General features: G+C 55.1%; 1 protein-coding gene across 2 annotated transcripts; it reads left to right on the top strand.

The window, feature by feature from the left end:
• On the top strand, nucleotides 1–9,561 carry cacng7b (calcium voltage-gated channel auxiliary subunit gamma 7b). 2 transcript variants are annotated; one of them, XM_088939690.1, is made up of 6 exons: nucleotides 1–199; nucleotides 2,619–2,814; nucleotides 2,983–3,069; nucleotides 4,933–5,073; nucleotides 6,104–6,249; nucleotides 6,342–9,561. In XM_088939690.1, the coding sequence occupies exons 2-6, from the start codon at nucleotides 2,619–2,621 to the stop codon at nucleotides 6,819–6,821; spliced, it is 1,050 nt and encodes a 349-aa protein (XP_088795816.1). In that variant the 5' UTR covers nucleotides 1–199; the 3' UTR covers nucleotides 6,822–9,561. The 2 variants fall into 2 exon arrangements, with proteins under 2 accessions (XP_088795816.1, XP_088795817.1); XM_088939691.1 differs by lacking the exon at nucleotides 4,933–5,073.
• The last annotated feature ends 9,513 nt before the right edge of the window (nucleotides 9,562–19,074 follow it).

Consider the following 19,074-nt stretch of genomic DNA (forward strand, 5'->3'; position numbering starts at 1 on the left):
GATACAGAGAGAGAGATCCAGAGGGGGGGAGAGAGAGAGAAGGAGAGAGAGAGATAGAGAGGGGAGGGAGAGAGGAGAGAGAGAGATACAGTCGGGAGGGGGGGGGAGGGAGAGAGAGAGAGAGGCAGGGGAGCAGCTAACAACCGCAAACCAGCCGAACCGGAGAAGGAGAGCCGGGAGCCGTCCGGGCGCCTTGAAGGTGGGTCCGGCGCAGGGGCAGGCCAGCATCCTCGTCATCTTCATCATCTTCACCATCACCACCATCTTCACCGTCAGCGCCGGAATGTGTGGTTCATGTTCTCGGCGTTATTGGTGCCGGTGTGCGTGTGTGCGCCGGGGAGAGCGCCGCTCTGTCCGTGTGCCGTGTGTCTGTCGGTGCGAGAGTGCGGCAGCGCGGCTCCCTCCGCGCTCTCTGCGGCGGGACCCGCTCGGCCAGGCGCTGCGCGGGCACCGGCGGGCTGTGCGCGTTCCTGAGACTGCGCCGTGCGGGGGGCTGCGTTACTGGGGCCAAGCTCTTTGTGTAACTTATCCCCGCTGCGGTGTCCTCCCTCCCTCTCTCCCGAAACTGGGCTGCTCCGGCCCGCAGCGCGCGTGTCCGACGGTCGGGATCTCCGCATTACGGCTGGAGGCTCCGTCCGTCTGGGATTCCTCGTGTCGACGGAAGTTTAACGCCAAAACTTATATTTCACCCTGAAAGCTGTGCCTGTCTGTGTCCTGTCTCTCTCTTCACCCTGTCTGTCTCTCTGTGTGTCCTGTCTCTCTCCTCACCCTCCCTTCAGTGTATGTGCTCTGTGTGTGTGACAGCGCTGTGCTCTGTGCGTGTCTCAGCGCTGGGCTCTGTGCGTGTGTCAGCGCAGGGCTCTGTGTGTCTCGGCGCTGTGCTCTGTGTGTGTGTCAGCACTGGGCTGTGTGTGTCAGTGCTGTACTCTGTGTGTGTGTCTCAGTGCTGGGCTCTGTGTGTGTGTCAGCGCAGGGCTCTGTGTGTCTCGGCGCTGGGCTCTGTGCGTGTGTCAGCGCTGTGCTCTGTGTGTGTCTCATCGCTGTGCACTGTTTGTCTTGGCGCTGAGTTCTGTGTGTGTGTCAGCGCTGTGCTCTGTGTGTCCCAGTGCTGTACTCTGTGTGTGTCTCAGCGCTGTGCTCTGTGTGTGTCTCGGCGCTGGGCTCTGTGCGTGTCTCGGCACTGTACTCTGTGTGTGTGTCTCGGCGCTGTGCTCTGTGCGTGTCTCGGCGCTGTGCTCTGTGTGTGTGTCAGCACTGGGCTGTGTGTGTCAGTGCTGTACTCTGTGTGTGTGTCTCAGTGCTGGGCTCTGTGTGTGTGTCAGCGCAGGGCTCTGTGTGTCTCGGCGCTGGGCTTTGTGCGTGTGTCAGCGCTGTGCTCTGTGTGTGTCTCATCGCTGTGCACTGTTTGTCTTGGCGCTGAGCTCTGTGTGTGTGTCAGCGCTGTGCTCTGTGTGTCCCAGTGCTGTGCTCTGTGTGTGTCTCAGCGCTGTGCTCTGTGTGTGTCTCGGCGCTGGGCTCTGTGCGTGTCTCGGCACTGTACTCTGTGTGTGTGTCTCAGCGCTGGGCTCTGTGCGTGTCTCGGCACTGTACTCTGTGTGTGTGTCAGCACTGGGCTGTGTGTGTCAGTGCTGTACTCTGTGTGTGTGTCTCAGCGCTGTGCTCTGCGTGTCTCGGCGCTGGGCTCTGTGCTTGTCTCGGCGCTGTGCTCTGTGCGTCTTGGCGCTGGGCTCTGTGCGTGTCTCAGCGCTGGGCTCTGTGTGTGTCTCGGCGCTGGGCTCTGTGTGTGTGTCAGCGCTGGGCTCTGTGTGTGTCCCAGTGCTGTACTCTGTGCGTGTGTCAGCGCTGTGCACTGTGTGTCTTGGCGCTGGGCTCTGTGTGTGTGTCGGCGCTGTGCTCTGTGTGTGTGTCGGCGCTGTGCTCTGTGTGTCTCTGCGCTTGGCTCTCTGTGTGTGTCAGTGCTGTGCTCTGTGTGTGTCTCGGCGCTGGGCTCTGTGTGTCTCAACGCTGTGCCCTGTGTGTCCCGGCGCTGTGCTCTGTGTGTGTGTCGGCGCTGTGCTCTGTGTGTCAGCGCTGGGCTCTGTGTGTCTCAGCACTGTGCTCTGTGTGTCTCAACGCTGTGCTCTGTGTATCTCGGCGCTTGGCTCTCTGTGTGTGTCAGTGCTGTGCTCTGTGTGTGTCTCGGCGCTGGGCTCTGTGTGTCTCAACGCTGTGCTCTGTGTGTCCCGGCGCTGTGCTCTGTGTGTGTCTCAGCACTGTGCTCTGTGTGTCTCAACGCTGTGCTCTGTGTATCTCGGCGCTGGGCTCTGTGTGTGTGTCAGCGCTGTGCTCTGTGCGTGTCTCGGCGCTGTACTCTGTGCGTGTATCGGAGCTGTGCTCTGTGCGTGTCTCGGCGCTGTGCTCTTTGTGTCTCAGCACTGGGCTCTGTGTGTCTCGGCACTGGGCTCTGTGTGTCTCGGCGCTGTGCTCTGTGTGTGTCGGCGCTGTGCTCTGTGTGTGTGTCAGCGCTGGGTTCTGTGCGTGTCTCGGTGCTGTGCTCTGTGTGTCTCAGCACTGTGCTCTGTGTGTCTCAGCACTGGGCTCTGTGTGTCTCAGTGTGTGATGCCCCTCTCTCACTGTAGATGAGTTCCTGCAGCAGTCGTGCTCTCACCCTGCTCTCCTCTGTGTTTGGGGCGAGTGGGCTGCTCCTGGTGGGGGTGGCAGTGTCCACTGATTACTGGCTCCTGATGGAGGAGGGCATCGTCCTGCAGCAGAACCAGACCACTGAGGTGAAGATGGCTCTGCACTCTGGGCTGTGGAGGGTGTGTTTCATTGCAGGTCAGCCAGTGTGTCTCTGTGTATATAACCCTAACCCTAGACCAGGGGTGTGTGTATATCCCTAATCCTAGTTCATGAGTGTGTATAACCCTAACCCTAGACCAGGGGTGTGTGTAGGTAACAGTAGTGGCCGTGTGTGACCAGGTGTGTGTGTCCTCCCTCTCTCAGGTACAGAGAAAGGCAGGTGTGTGGCCTCTGACTACTTCACAGAGCCTGAGATTGAAATCACTACAGAGAACACGGCCAACATCCTGAGTGAGTCTCTCTTTCATCTCCTCTTTTACAAGAAGAGCCTCCTCCTCTCCCCCCTTTCTGGACAGACGGTCTGGACTGAGGGACTGAGGGTCTGGACTGAGGGTCTGTGGGACTGAGGGTCTGGACTGTGGGACTGAAGGTCTGGACTGAAGGTCTGGACTGAGGGTCTGTGGGACTGAGGGTCTGGGCTGAGGGTCTGGACTGTGGGACTGAAGGTCTGGACTGAGGGTCTGTGGGACTGAGGGTCTGGACTGTGGGACTGAAGGTCTGGACTGAGGGACTGAGGGTCTGTGGGACTGAGGGTCTGGACTGAGAGTCTGTGGGACTGAGGGTCTGGACTGAAGGTCTGGACTGAAGGTCTGGACTGAGGGTCTGTGGGACTGAGGGTCTGGACTGAGGGTCTGGACTGTGGGACTGAAGGTCTGGACTGAGGGACTGAGGGTCTGTGGGACTGAGGGTCTGTGGGACTGAAGGTCTGGACTGAGGGTCTGGACTGTGAAGCAGAGAGGGACGAGTCGTGGGACAACAGCAGGCCTCTGTGTTTTTTACTGCAGTGTCACTGTGCTGTAGTGTCCAGTCTGTCAGTGTCCCTGTGCTGTAGTGTCCAGTCAGTCAGTGTCTCTGTGCTGTAGTGTCCAGTCGGTCAGTCAGTGTCACTGTGCTGTAGTGTCCAGTCAGTCAGGGTCACTGTGCTGTAGTGTCCAGTCAGTCAGTCAGTGTCTCTGTGCTGTAGTGTCCAGTCAGTCAGTCAGGGTCTCTGTGCTGTAGTGTCCAGTCAGTCAGTGTCTCTGTGCTGTAGTGTCCAGTCAGTCAGTCAGTGTCACTGTGCTGTAGTGTCCAGTCAGTCAGTCAGTGTCTCTGTGCTGTAGTGTCCAGTCAGTCAGTCAGGGTCTCTGTGCTGTAGTGTCCAGTCAGTCAGTGTCTCTGTGCTGTAGTGTCCAGTCAGTCAGTCAGTGTCACTGTGCTGTAGTGTCCAGTCAGTCAGTGTCTCTGTGCTGTAGTGTCCAGTCGGTCAGTCAGGGTCTCTGTGCTGTAGTGTCCAGTCAGTCAGGGTCACTGTGCTGTAGTGTCCAGTCAGTCAGTGTCTCTGTGCTGTAGTGTCCAGTCGGTCAGTCAGGGTCGCTGTGCTGTAGTGTCCAGTCAGTCAGTCAGTCAGTGTCACTGTGCTGTAGTGTCCAGTCAGTCAGTGTCTCTGTGCTGTAGTGTCCAGTCGGTCAGTCAGGGTCGCTGTGCTGTAGTGTCCAGTCAGTCAGTCAGTCAGTGTCACTGTGCTGTAGTGTCCAGTCAGTCAGTGTCTCTGTGCTGTAGTGTCCAGTCGGTCAGTCAGGGTCTCTGTGCTGTAGTGTCCAGTCAGTCAGTGTCTCTGTGCTGTAGTGTCCAGTCGGTCAGTCAGGGTCTCTGTGCTGTAGTGTCCAGTCAGTCAGGGTCACTGTGCTGTAGTGTCCAGTCGGTCAGTCACTGCGCTAACCACTTCCCTCCTCCCTCTACCATCTCCACTTTCTCTCCTCATTGCTGTCTGCCCCTCCTCCTCTCTCCTCTCTCCTCATTGCTGTCTGCCCCTCCTCCTCTCTCCTCTCTCCTCTCTCCTCATTGCTGTCTGCCCCTCCTCCTCTCTCCTCTCTCCTCATTGCTGTCTGCCCCTCCTCCTATCTCCTCTCTCCTCATTGCTGTCTGCCCCTCCTCCTCTCTCCTCTCTCCTCATTGCTGTCTGCCCCTCCTCCTCTCTCCTCTCTCCTCTCTCCTCATTGCTGTCTGCCCCTCCTCCTCTCTCCTCTCTCCTCATTGCTGTCTGCCCCTCCTCCTCTCTCCTCTCTCCTCATTGCTGTCTGCCCCTCCTCCTCTCTCCTCTCTCCTCTCTCTCAGAAATGGTGCGGACTGCTACTCCCTTTCCCATGGTCAGCTTGCTCTTCGTCTTCACTGCCTTCGTCATCAGCAACATCGGACACATTCGGCCTCAGAGAACCATCCTCGCCTTCGTCTCTGGCATCTTCTTCATCCTGTCTGGTACATATCTGTGTGTCCCTAGTGCCTGTCTGTGTGTCTGTGTCCCTGAGTGCCTGTCTGCGTCTGTGTCCCTAGTGCCTGTCTGTGTGTCCCTAGTGCCTGTCTGTGTGTCCCTAGTGCCTGGCTGTGTGTCTGTGTCCCTGAGTGCCTGTCTGCGTCTGTGTGCCTTATTGCCTGTCTGTGTGTCCCTAGTGCCTGTCTGGGTGTCCCTAGTGCCTGGCTGTGTGTCTGTGTCCCTAGTGCCTGGCTGTGTGTCCCTAGTGCCTGGCTGTGTGTCCCTGAGTGCCTGTCTGCGTCTGTGTCCCTAGTGCCTGTCTGTGTGCCTTATTGCCTGTCTGTGTGTCCCTAGTGCCTGTCTGGGTGTCTGCCTGTGTGTCTGTGTCCCTGAGTGTCTGTGTCTGTGTGCCTTATTGCCTGTCTGTGTGTCCCTAGTGCCTGTCTGTGTGTCCCTAGTGCCTGTCTGTGTGTCCCTAGTGCCTGGCTGTGTGTCTGTGTCCCTAGTGCCTGTCTGTGTGTCCCTAGTGCCTGGCTGTGTGTCCCTAGTGCCTGTCTGTGTGTCTGTGTCCCTGAGTGCCTGTCTGCGTCTGTGTCCCTAGTGCCTGTCTGTGTGTCCCTAGTGCCTGTCTGTGTGTCTGTGTCCCTGAGTGCCTGTCTGCGTCTGTGTCCCTAGTGCCTGTCTGTGTGTCCCTAGTGCCTGGCTGTGTGTCTGTGTCCCTGAGTGCCTGTCTGCGTCTGTGTGCCTTATTGCCTGTCTGTGTGTCCCTAGTGCCTGTCTGGGTGTCTGCCTGTGTGTCTGTGTCCCTGAGTGTCTGTGTCTGTGTGCCTTATTGCCTGTCTGTGTGTTTGTGTGCCTGTCTGTACATCTGTCCCTGTTGCCTGTCTGTGTCTGTGTGCAAGAGTCCGTCTTTGATCTTGTCTGTTGATTTTTGACGTTTTATCTGTTCACTCTTCTTTACACCTGGAAATTCTCTCCTCTTCCCTTCTGACTCTCCCGTTTCTGCCCCTTTTCTCCCCTGTCTGTGCCCCTCAGGGCTGTCTCTGGTGGTGGGGCTGGTGCTGTACATCTCCAGTATAAATGATGAGGTGATGAACAGGCCGCGTGAACCGGAGCAGTTCTTCCACTATCACTACGGCTGGTCCTTTGCCTTCGCTGCCAGTTCCTTCCTGCTGAAGGAGGTGAGACAGCGACACCGACACCGACACCAGCACTGATAGTATTCATCCTGCTTCCACTGCTGATATTGATCCCTTCTGCCCCTCTCTCCCAGGGTGCGGGGGTGATGTCGGTGTACCTCTTCATGAAGCGCTACGCGGAGGAGGAGATGTACCGTCCCCACCCGGCTCTCTACCGCCCCCGGCTGTCCGAGTGCAGCGACTACAGCGGCCAATTCCTGCACCCCACGGAGAGCTGGACGCGGCCAGGGCGCGGGCGCAGCAGCTCTGAGGTGTCCAGCGACATCTCCATCCAGCTCAACCAGACCCCCCCACCCCCGCTGCAGGCCCTCCCCCCCGCACCCCCCAAGGCTTCGGGGGGCATCCTGGGGGGCGCCTCGGCCAGCTACCCGCTGCCCCCGCCCTCCTCCGCCTCCTCCTCCTCCCACGCCCACTCGCACCCCCATCCTCACCCCCACAGCTCACACACCCACTCCCACCCCTCCCAGGCCCTGCCCCTGTCCATGCCCCCGCCTGCTGCCGGCCCCCCCCCTCGCTACCACGCCCACCTGCGCATGAGCGCCTCCCCTTGCTAGAGACAGGAGCAGGCAGGTGCAGGAGAGACTGAGATCCACACTACAGCACACAGGCTCGCACGCTCACTCACTACAGCACACAGGCTCGCACGCTCACTCACTACAGCACACAGGCTCGCACGCTCACTCACTACAGAACACAGGCTCTCACACTCACTCACTACAGCACACAGGCTCTCACACTCACTCACTACAGAACACAGGCTCTCACACTCACTCACTACAGAACACAGGCTCTCACGCTCACTCACTACAGAACACAGGCTCTCACACTCACTACAGAACACAGGCTCGCACGCTCACTCACTACAGCACACAGGCTCGCACGCTCACTCACTACAGCACACAGGCTCTCACGCTCACTCACTACAGAACACAGGCTCTCACACTCACTCACTACAGAACACAGGCTCTCACACTCACTACAGAACACAGGCTCGCACGCTCACTCACTACAGAACACAGGCTCTCACACTCACTCACTACAGAACACAGGCTCTCACACTCACTACAGAACACAGGCTCGCACGCTCACTCACTACAGCACACAGGCTCGCACGCTCACTCACTACAGCACACAGGCCCTCACGCTCAGTCACTACAGCACACAGGCCCTCACGCTCAATCACTGCAGAACACAGGCTCTCACACTCACTCACTACAGCACACAGGCTCTCACACTCACCACTACAGCACACAGGCCCTCACACTCACTTACTAAAGCACACAGGCTCGCTCATTCACTACAGCACACAGGCCCTCACACTCACTCACTAGAGCACACAGGCTCGCACGCTCACTCACTACAGAACACAGGCTCTCACACTCACTCACTACAGCACACAGGCTCTCACACTCACTCACTACAGAACACAGGCTCTCACACTCACTCACTACAGAACACAGGCTCTCACGCTCACTCACTACAGAACACAGGCTCTCACACTCACTACAGAACACAGGCTCGCACGCTCACTCACTACAGCACACAGGCTCGCACGCTCACTCACTACAGCACACAGGCTCTCACGCTCACTCACTACAGAACACAGGCTCTCACACTCACTCACTACAGAACACAGGCTCTCACACTCACTACAGAACACAGGCTCGCACGCTCACTCACTACAGAACACAGGCTCTCACACTCACTCACTACAGAACACAGGCTCTCACACTCACTACAGAACACAGGCTCGCACGCTCACTCACTACAGCACACAGGCTCGCACGCTCACTCACTACAGCACACAGGCCCTCACGCTCAGTCACTACAGCACACAGGCCCTCACGCTCAATCACTGCAGAACACAGGCTCTCACACTCACTCACTACAGCACACAGGCTCCCACACTCACCACTACAGCACACAGGCCCTCACACTCACTCACTACAGAACACAGGCTCGCACGCTCACTCACTACAGAACACAGGCTCTCACACTCACTCACTACAGCACACAGGCTCTCACACTCACTCACTACAGAACACAGGCTCTCACACTCACTCACTACAGAACACAGGCTCTCACGCTCACTCACTACAGAACACAGGCTCTCACACTCACTACAGAACACAGGCTCGCACGCTCACTCACTACAGCACACAGGCTCGCACGCTCACTCACTACAGCACACAGGCTCTCACGCTCACTCACTACAGAACACAGGCTCTCACACTCACTCACTACAGAACACAGGCTCTCACACTCACTACAGAACACAGGCTCGCACGCTCACTCACTACAGAACACAGGCTCTCACACTCACTCACTACAGAACACAGGCTCTCACACTCACTACAGAACACAGGCTCGCACGCTCACTCACTACAGCACACAGGCTCGCACGCTCACTCACTACAGCACACAGGCCCTCACGCTCAGTCACTACAGCACACAGGCCCTCACGCTCAATCACTGCAGAACACAGGCTCTCACACTCACTCACTACAGCACACAGGCTCTCACACTCACCACTACAGCACACAGGCCCTCACACTCACTTACTAAAGCACACAGGCTCGCTCATTCACTACAGCACACAGGCCCTCACACTCACTCACTAGAGCACACAGGCTTGCACACTCACTCACTAGAGCACACAGGCTAACACACTCACTCACTACAGGCAGGACACAGGCTCCCACACTCACTCACTACAGCACACAAGCTCTCACGCTCACTCACTACAGCACACGGGCTCTCACACTCACCACTACAGCACACAGGCCCACACACACACTCATGCACGTTTACTTGTACGACACACTCTCACACTCACACACACAGGCTCTCTCACACATACAGACTAACACACTCTCGCATGCTTGCACACTCCCCCACACACTCTCACTACCTCACTGACCCACACATGCTCACCCACACAAACAGACACACACAGAGGGGTGTGCCAGGGGTTCTGGCTGAGTACGGCGCAGGGCAGAGGCAGGGAGAAGTTCTATGGGTTCAATCACACTGTGTAGGTATTAATACTAATATCAAACCAGCAGCTCCCAGTCCTGCTAGGAGTACATGACCACCCAGAGACATGCATCGACATACAGGATAGAAATATATACTGTTCATTTAGCTCTAGGGCAAAGAAAAGATATTTTAACAACAATAGAATTAATACATTTAATTTAAAACTGATATGATCAAATCTACTTATTAAAAATGTAAATATGAACTGATCTCTTCTGTAAATACTTATTAATATAAATGGCACTTGCTGACCAATATACTTTGTGATAGACTGATAGTGTGTGTGTACACAGTGTGTCCGAAAGGAGTCTGGACTCCAGGAATGTGTGTGTATGTAGTGTGTCCAGTATGAGTCTGGACTCCAGGTGTGTGTGTGTGTGTGTGTGTGTATACAGTGTGTCCAGAATGAGTCTGGACTCCAGGTGTGTGTGTGTGTGTGTATACAGTGTGTCCAGTAAGAGTCTGGACTCCAGGTGTGTGTGTGTATATATATACAGTGTGTCCAGTAAGAGTCTAGACTCCAGGTGTGTGTGTGTGTATACAGTGTGTCCAGTAAGAGTCTGGACTCCAAGAGTGTGTGTGTATACAGTGTGTCCAGTAAGAGTCTGGACTCCAGGTGTGTGTGTGTATACAGTGTGTCCAGTAAGAGTCTGGACTCCAAGAGTGTGTGTGTGTATACAGTGTGTCCAGTAAGAGTCTGGACTCCAAGAGTGTGTGTGTGTGTGTATACAGTGTGTCCAGTAAGAGTCTGGACTCCAGGTGTGTGTGTGTATACAGTGTGTCCAGTAAGAGTCTGGACTCCAGGTGTGTGTGTATACAGTGTGTCCAGTAAGAGTCTGGACTCCAGGTGTGTGTGTGTATACAGTGTCCAGTATGAGTCTGGACTCCAGGTGTTTGTGTGTATACAGTGTGTCCAGTAAGAGTCTGGACTCCAGGTGTGTGTGTGTGTGTATACAGTGTGTCCAGTAAGAGTCTGGACTCCAAGAGTGTGTGTTTTCACTGACCATCTTCTGTCAGTGGAATAAAAGTCTTGAATTGCAAACATGAGGTCACAACATTGTGACACTGCACGAATGACAACACACTGCTGCAGTTGTGATGTCATAATGTTGAAGAGCTGATCTCATGATGTCACAGTGTTATTATCTGTAAATTCACAAGATTGTCATGCTGCGGTAGTGAGGTCACAAGATTTTCAGCTGCTGCAGGCACACTGACCCCTCCAGGACCAGGACTGGACAGCCCTGCTGCAGACACACACTGACCCCTCCAGGACCGGGACTGGACAGCCCTGCTGCAGACACACACACTGACCCCTCCAGGACCGGGACTGGACAGCCCTGCTGCAGACACACACTGACCCCTCCAGGACCGGGACTGGACAGCCCTGCTGCAGACGCACACTGACCCCTCCAGGACTGGGACTGGACAGCCCTGCTGCAGACACACACTGACCCCTCCAGGACCGGGACTGGACAGCCCTGCTGCAGACACACACTGACCCCTCCAGGACTGGACAGCCCTGCTGCAGACACACACTGACCCCTCCAGGACCAGGACTGGACAGCCCTGCTGCAGACACACACTGACCCCTCCAGGACTGGACAGCCCTGCTGCAGACACACACTGACCCCTCCAGGACCAGGACTGGACAGCCCTGCTGCAGACACACACTGACCCCTCCAGGACCGGGACTGGACAGCCCTGCTGCAGACACACACTGACCCCTCCAGGACCGGGACTGGACAGCCCTGCTGCAGACACACACACTGACCCCTCCAGGACCGGGACTGGACAGCCCTGCTGCAGAGACACACACTGACCCCTCCAGGACCGGGACTGGACAGCCCTGCTGCAGACACACACACTGACCCCTCCAGGACCGGGACTGGACAGCCCTGCTGCAGACACACACACTGACCCCTCCAGGACCGGGACTGGACAGCCCTGCTGCAGACACACACTGACCCCTCCAGGACCGGGACTGGACAGCCCTGCTGCAGACACACACACTGACCCCTCCAGGACCGGGACTGGACAGCCCTGCTGCAGACACACACTGACCCCTCCAGGACCGGGACTGGACAGCCCTGCTGCAGACACACACTGACCCCTCCAGGACCAGGACAGCCCTGCTGCAGACACACACTGACCCCTCCAGGACCAGGACTGGACAGCCCTGCTGCAGACACACACTGACCCCTCCAGGACCGGGACTGGACAGCCCTGCTGCAGACACACACTGACCCCTCCAGGACCGGGACTGGACAGCCCTGCTGCAGACACACACACTGACCCCTCCAGGACTGGGACTGGACAGCCCTGCTGCAGACACACACACTGACCCCTCCAGGACTGGGACTGGACAGCCCTGCTGCAGACACACACTGACCCCTCCAGGACTGGGACTGGACAGCCCTGCTGCAGACACACACACTGACCCCTCCAGGACCGGGACTGGCCAGCCCTGCTGCAGACACACACTGACCCCTCCAGGACCGGGACTGGCCAGCCCTGCTGCAGACACACACTGACCCCTCCAGGACCGGGACTGGACAGCCCTGCTGCAGACACACACTGACCCCTCCAGGACCGGGACTGGACAGCCCTGCTGCAGACACACACACTGACCCCTCCAGGACCGGGACTGGACAGCCCTGCTGCAGACACACACTGACCCCTCCAGGACCGGGACTGGACAGCCCTGCTGCAGACACACACTGACCCCTCCAGGACTGGACAGCCCTGCTGCAGACACGCACACTGACCCCTCCAGGACCAGGACTGGACAGCCCTGCTGCAGACACACACTGACCCCTCCAGGACCGGACTGGACAGCCCTGCTGCAGACACGCAGGCCAGCACTTTTAACTGCAGCTCTCGTTGCCAGAGGGACTCAGTTCGGTGCAACACAGATCGGAAACAGCTGTCTTCGGTAGCGGTTCTCGGCTGTAGTCGCTTTTATTTCTCGGTGAATTAAAAAAAATAAAGGTCTTGGTTCTTGGAATTAGTTTCTGTTGCCGTGAAGGAAAAAAATCGTTTTATTTACCGCTTCCTCTTAGGAGTGGCTGAAATCCACGGATTGGCGCAGGTAGGAAGCGAATTTCATTGCAATTACTGTAATGGTATAACAATAATAATAATATCATCATCATATAATTTGAATGCCTGAATCTTTCACACTGTAAAAGCCGGGTTGTGCAGCCCTGTTTCAGGACCTCATGAGAGTTCAGCGCCTCGTACGTTTGGGATGAAATGATCACATAGTCCTCTATTTTCGGTTTCTGTTCTGTACGGTACATTTCGTGCTGGGTTTCCTTGTGGTTCTGCGAACCGCGGGTGCAGTATCAGAGTATAGTGTCGAAGGATGGTTAATAATGTTTAGTGTGATATCAGGAGTCAGTGTGAATTTGTAACAGGGGGTACCCTCTGCAGCTTCTCTCTCTGGACCGGAACCCGAACTGCCGACTGCCCTCTGAACTCGTGTCTCGGACCCGGGTGCGAGCTCAGACTGCAGGCCCACTGACTGGGAAACCGTTTAGGCTTTTGTGATGTAAGATCATATCAGCCCCTTCAGTTCCTCCAGCCTGTCAGTGTGGGACACTCCGTTCAGACTAAAGAGACTCAGTTCCTCCAGCCTGTCAGTCTGGGACTCTGCCTTCAGACTGAAGAGACTCAGTTCCTCCAGCCTAGTTCACTTCTGTTACCTTCAGAGTGTATCGGGCTGCTCGACTCTATACTGATTATAGGTCTTTCGGATTATAATCCCAGTGAAGAACTAGTCCAGCTCCCAGTCCAGCCAGTCCAGTCCACCCTGGAGAGTCTCAGACTGCTCTGTCAGTGTCAGTGGAGTCTGATTAGAATCCCAGTGAAGAACCAGTCCAGCTCCCAGTCCAGCCAGTCCAGTCCAGCCTGGAGAGTCTCAGACTGCTCTGTCAGTGTCAGTGGAGTCTGATTATAATCCCAGTGAAGAACTAGTCCAGCTCCCAGTGCAGCCAGTCCAGTCCAGCCTGGAGAGTCTCAGACTGCTCTGTCAGTGTCAGTGAGTCTGATTATAATCCTAGTGAAGAACTAGTCCAGCTCCCAGTCCAGTCAGTCCAGTCCAGCCTGGAGAGTCTCAGACTGCTCTGTCAGTGTCAGTGAGTCTGATTATCATCCCAGTGAAGAACTAGTCCAGCTCCCAGTCCAGTCGGTCCAGTCCAGCCTGGAGAGTCTCAGACTGCTCTGTCAGTGTCAGTGAGTCTGATTATAATCCCAGTGAAGAACTAGTCCAGCTCCCAGTCCAGTCAGTCCAGTCCAGCCTGGAGAGTCTCAGACTGCTCTGTCAGTGTCAGTGAGTCTGATTATAATCCCAGTGAAGAGCTAGTCCAGCTCCCAGTCCAGCCAGTCCAGTCCAGCCTGGAGAGTCTCAGACTGCTCTGTCAGTGTCAGTGAGTCTGATTATAATCCCAGTGAAGAACTAGTCCAGCTCCCAGTCCAGTCAGTCCAGTCCAGCCTGGAGAGTCTCAGACTGCTCTGTCAGTGTCAGTGGAGTCTGATTATAATCCCAGTGAAGAACTAGTCCAGCTCCCAGTCCAGCCAGTCCAGTCCAGCCTGGAGAGTCTCAGACTGCTCTGTCAGTGTCAGTGAGTCTGATTATAATCCCAGTGAAGAACTAGTCCAGCTCCCAGTCCAGTCAGTCCAGTCCAGCCTGGAGAGTCTCAGACTGCTCTGTCAGTGTCAGTGGAGTCTGATTATAATCCCAGTGAAGAACTAGTCCAGCTCCCAGTGCAGCCAGTCCAGTCCAGCCTGGAGAGTCTCAGACTGCTCTGTCAGTGTCAGTGAGTCTGATTATAATCCCAGTGAAGAACTAGTCCAGCTCCCAGTCCAGTCAGTCCAGTCCAGCCTGGAGAGTCTCAGACTGCTCTGTCAGTGTCAGTGAGTCTGATTATCATCCCAGTGAAGAACTAGTCCAGCTCCCAGTCGAATCAGTCCAGTCCAGCCTGGAGAGTCTCAGACTGCTCTGTCAGTGTCAGTGAGTCTGATTATCATCCCAGTGAAGAACTAGTCCAGCTCCCAGTCCAGTCGGTCCAGTCCAGCCTGGAGAGTCTCAGACTGCTCTGTCAGTGTCAGTGAGTCTGATTATAATCCCAGTGAAGAGCTAGTCCAGCTCCCAGTCCAGCCAGTCCAGTCCAGCCTGGAGAGTCTCAGACTGCTCTGTCAGTGTCAGTGAGTCTGATTATAATCCCAGTGAAGAACTAGTCCAGCTCCCAGTCCAGTCAGTCCAGTCCAGCCTGGAGCGTCTCAGACTGCTCTGTCAGTGTCAGTGGAGTGTGATTATAATCCCAGTGAAGAACTAGTCCAGCTCCCAGTCCAGTCAGTCCAGTCCAGCCTGGAGCGTCTCAGACTGCTCTGTCAGTGTCAGTGGAGTGTGATTATAATCCCAGTGAAGAACTAGTCCAGCTCCCAGTCCAGCCAGTCCAGTCCAGCCTGGAGAGAACAGAAACGATGTATCGGTATTAAATCGATGCCACCGTGTGCTGTTGGTCGCGTCTGTTTCCGTTTCGACACGGGAGGGCTCTCCGCTCTGATTCAGTGACGTCACACAGGAGAGCCGGGGAGGGGGGCTTCGATCGCGGGGGCCCGAGCGAGAGGGAATCCAGCCGCATTTGACGGAAACGGCCGGAAAGAGCCGAAGGCGCCCGCTCGCTCGCTCGCTCGCTCGCACACTCCGCTGCCCCGCGCACGCACGCCAGCACGCACGCGAGGAGTCCGGCGGGTGCACGATCGCCGCATTTCACGCGAGCGGAGCGAGGGACGCGGAGGGTCGCGCCTGCAGCCACGCAGCCAGGACACGCGTGGATACCGGAGCGGACGGAGGGAGCGAGCCTTCTGCCCTGACAGCCCGTGCGTGTGCACTCATCCCTCCTCCTCCTCCTCCTCTCGGGACGGTAAGAGCGGAGCCGCGCTGGTGATGATGATGATGGTGGTGGTGGTGGTGACTGTCGCGGGGGGGGCGGTTTGACTGCCGTGGCCGTGGCCGTGGCGGAGGTGCGGGAGTGCGGTTCGCTGTCTCTGTGCTGCGGGGGCTGAGGTCTCCCTCCCCCTCCCCCGCACGCGGCTGCTCACGGGGGGAACAATCGCAGCGTGGACGCACGTCTCGCGGCCGGACCCCGGCGGACCCCGGCTCGCGCGCTGGCTGCTCTCGGCTGTGGCGTGGCGAGACCTGCGTGATGAGCACAGCGTGCCGCCTGCAGCTCTCTGTACTGCACTGTGGAAAAGAGCCCACTGGAGACACGCGTGAACATGTAGAGACTGTGTGGCGCTGTGTGATATCTAGAGAGAGAGACACTACAGAACCCTAAACAGACAATACACACTAACCGAATATCTGACCAAGATAAGAAACAGCAAACAGAAACAGACCCTGACGATGTACAGGCTCAGTGACCACAGCCTGGCCAGAGAAACTGGACACAGACAGACCTGACTGTCCAGAGAGGACAGGCTCAGTGACCACAGCCTGGCCAGAGAAACTGGACACAGACAGGCCTGACTGTCCAGAGAGGACAGGCTCAGTGACCACAGCCTGGCCAGAGAAACTGGACACAGACAGACCTGACTGTCCAGAGAGGACAGGCTCAGTGACCACAGCCTGGCCAGAGAAACTGGACACAGACAGACCTGACTGTCCAGAGAGGACAGGCTCAGTGACCACAGCCTGGCCAGAGAAACTGGACACAGACAGACCTGGCTGTCCAGAGAGGACAGGCTCAGTGACCACAGCCTGGCCAGAGAAACTGGACACAGACAGACCTGGCTGTCCAGAGAGGACAGGCTGTGCTCCCACTGCCAGCGGGGAGAAATAGAGACAGAGGTGCACTTCCTACTGCACTGTGACAGATACTCTGGGATTAGAGAAACATTCTTCCCGAAATTCAGAAATCTAGTCCCAGAGTTCCCACACCTGCCAGAATCACAACGGGTCCCAATCCTACTGGGAGAGGGAGGAGGGAACTCAGCTGAACTGGCAGCCCAGTGTGTGATCTCCTGTCCCAGCCTGAGGAACAGTGAGTCTGTCTCCCAATAATGCTCCAGCCGCCTACAGAATATGTCAATATTTTATGACATGTCTCTGTTGTAAATGTCTGTAACATGTCTGTAGATTTTATTTTACTTTTATTTTTTGTTTTCTTTCGTGTGAATCTCATTATTTTATTTGCTTTGGCAACACTGATTGTACCCATCGGTCCTGCTAATACAGCACCTGGAATTGAGTTGAACTGATACCTAGAGAGAGAGAGACACTGTGGCGCTGTGTGATATCTAGAGAGAGAGACACTGTGTGGCGCTGTGTGTGATATCTAGAGAGAGAGACTTGTGGCGCTGTGTGATATCTAGAGAGAGAGACACTGTGTGGTGCTGTGTGATATCTAGAGAGAGAGACACTGTGTGGCGCTGTGTGATATCTAGAGAGAGAGACACTGTGACGCTGTGTGATATCTAGAGAGAGAGACACTGTGTGACGCTGTGTGATATCTAGAGAGAGAGACACTGTGTGACGCTGTGTGATATCTAGAGAGAGACACTGTGTGGCGCTGTGTGATATCTAGAGAGAGACACTGTGTGACGCTGTGTGATATCTAGAGAGAGAGACACTGTGTGACGCTGTGTGATATCTAGAGAGAGAGACTTGTGGCGCTGTGTGATATCTAGAGAGAGACACTGTGTGGCGCTGTGTGATATCTAGAGAGAGAGACACTGTGTGGCGCTGTGTGATATCTAGAGAGAGACACTGTGTGGCGCTGTGTGATATCTAGAGAGAGAGACACTGTGTGGCGCTGTGTGATATCTAGAGAGAGAGACTGTGTGGCGCTGTGTGATATCTAGAGAGAGAGACACTGTGTGGCGCTGTGTGATATCGAGAGAGAGAGACACTGTGTGGCACTGTGTGATATCTAGAGAGAGAGACACTGTGTGGCACTGTGTGATATCTAGAGAGAGAGACACTGTGTGACGCTGTGTGATATCTAGAGAGAGAGACACTGTGTGGCGCTGTGTGATATCTAGAGAGAGAGACACTGTGGCACTGTGTGATATCTAGAGAGAGAGACACTGTGTGGCGCTGTGTGATATCTAGAGAGAGACACTGTGTGACGCTGTGTGATATCTAGAGAGAGACACTGTGTGGCACTGTGTGATATCTAGAGAGAGAGACACTGTGTGGCGCTGTGTGATATCTAGAGAGAGAGACTGTGTGACGCTGTGTGATATCTAGAGAGAGAGACACTGTGTGGCACTGTGTGATATCTAGAGAGAGACACTGTGTGGCGCTGTGTGATATCTAGAGAGAGACACTGTGTGACGCTGTGTGATATCTAGAGAGAGAGACACTGTGTGGCACTGTGTGATATCTAGAGAGAGAGACACTGTGTGGCGCTGTGTGATATCTAGAGAGAGAGACTGTGTGGCGCTGTGTGATATCTAGAGAGAGACACTGTGTGGCGCTGTGTGATATCTAGAGAGAGACACTGTGTGGCGCTGTGTGATATCTAGAGAGAGAGACACTGTGACGCTGTGTGATATCTAGAGAGAGAGACACTGTGGCACTGTGTGATATCTAGAGAGAGAGACACTGTGTGGCGCTGTGTGATATCTAGAGAGAGAGACACTGTGTGGCGCTGTGTGATATCTAGAGAGAGAGAGACACTGTGTGGCGCTGTGTGATATCTAGAGAGAGAGAGACACTGTGTGGGTCTGTGTGATATCTAGAGAGAGAGACACTGTGTGGCGCTGTGTGATATCTAGAGAGAGAGACACTGTGTGGCGCTGTGTGATATCTAGAGAGAGAGACACTGTGTGGCGCTGTGTGATATCTAGAGAGAGAGAGAGACATTCTTCCCAAAATTCAGAAATCTAATCCCAGAGTTCCCACACCTGCCAGAATCACAACGGGTCCCAATCCTACTGGGAGAGGGAGGAGGGAACTCAGTTGAACTGGCAGCCCAGTATGTGATCTCCTGTCACAGCCTGAGGAACAGTGAGTCTGTCTCCCAATAATGCTCCAGCCGCCTACAGAATATGTCAATATTTTATAATATGTCTTTGTTGTAAATGTCTGTAATATGTCTGTATATTTTATTTTACTTCTATTTTTGTTTTGTTTCATGTAAATATCATTACTTTCATTTGCTTTGGCAACACTGATTGTACCCATCGGTCATGCTAATACAGCACCTGGAATTGAATTGAATTGAGAGACACTGTGTGGCGCTGTGTGATATCTAGAGAGAGAGAGACTTGTGGCGCTGTGTGATATCTAGAGAGAGAGATACTGTGTGGCGTTGTGAGAAATACTCACTGGCTTAGTGATGCACTAACATTCTGACTGTTTTGCTGAGACAAGCTGACATACTCAGTGGTTTTTTGGTGAAGTGGGTTATTTACGTTTAAGGTTTTATAAGGTTCAAGTCTAGGGAAGGTGTCTTCGTCTGGAGTGTCTGTGTCTCTAAACTCTGCTCACAGGCTGGTATAAGAGACTCTGGAGTGTGTGTGTCTTTAAACTCTGCTCACAGGCTGGTATAAGGGACTCTGGAGTGTGTGTGTCTTTAAACTCTGCTCACAGGCTGGTATAAGGGACTCTGGAGTGTCTGTGTCTTTAAACTCTGCTCACAGGCTGGTATAAGGGACTCTGGAGTGTCTGTGTCTTTAAACTCTGCTCACAGGCTGGTATAAGGGACTCTGGAGTGTCGGAGTCTTTAAACTCTGCTCACAGGCTGGTATAAGGGA

Source organism: Atractosteus spatula, chromosome 22 (assembly GCF_055471065.1).
Source record: "Atractosteus spatula isolate fAtrSpa1 chromosome 22, fAtrSpa1.hap1, whole genome shotgun sequence".
Lineage (NCBI taxonomy): Eukaryota > Metazoa > Chordata > Actinopteri > Semionotiformes > Lepisosteidae > Atractosteus > Atractosteus spatula.

Bases quoted from the DNA above. Each gene is read 5' to 3' on its own strand.
- cacng7b (XM_088939690.1), top strand. From the start codon at position 2,619: ATGAGTTCCTGCAGCAGTCGTGCTCTCACCCTGCTCTCCTCTGTGTTT. The intron at 3,070-4,932 runs GTGAGTCTCTCT...CCTCTCTCTCAG, and splicing joins GAACACGGCCAACATCCTGA to AAATGGTGCGGACTGCTACT. The intron at 5,074-6,103 runs GTACATATCTGT...TGTGCCCCTCAG, and splicing joins CATCTTCTTCATCCTGTCTG to GGCTGTCTCTGGTGGTGGGG.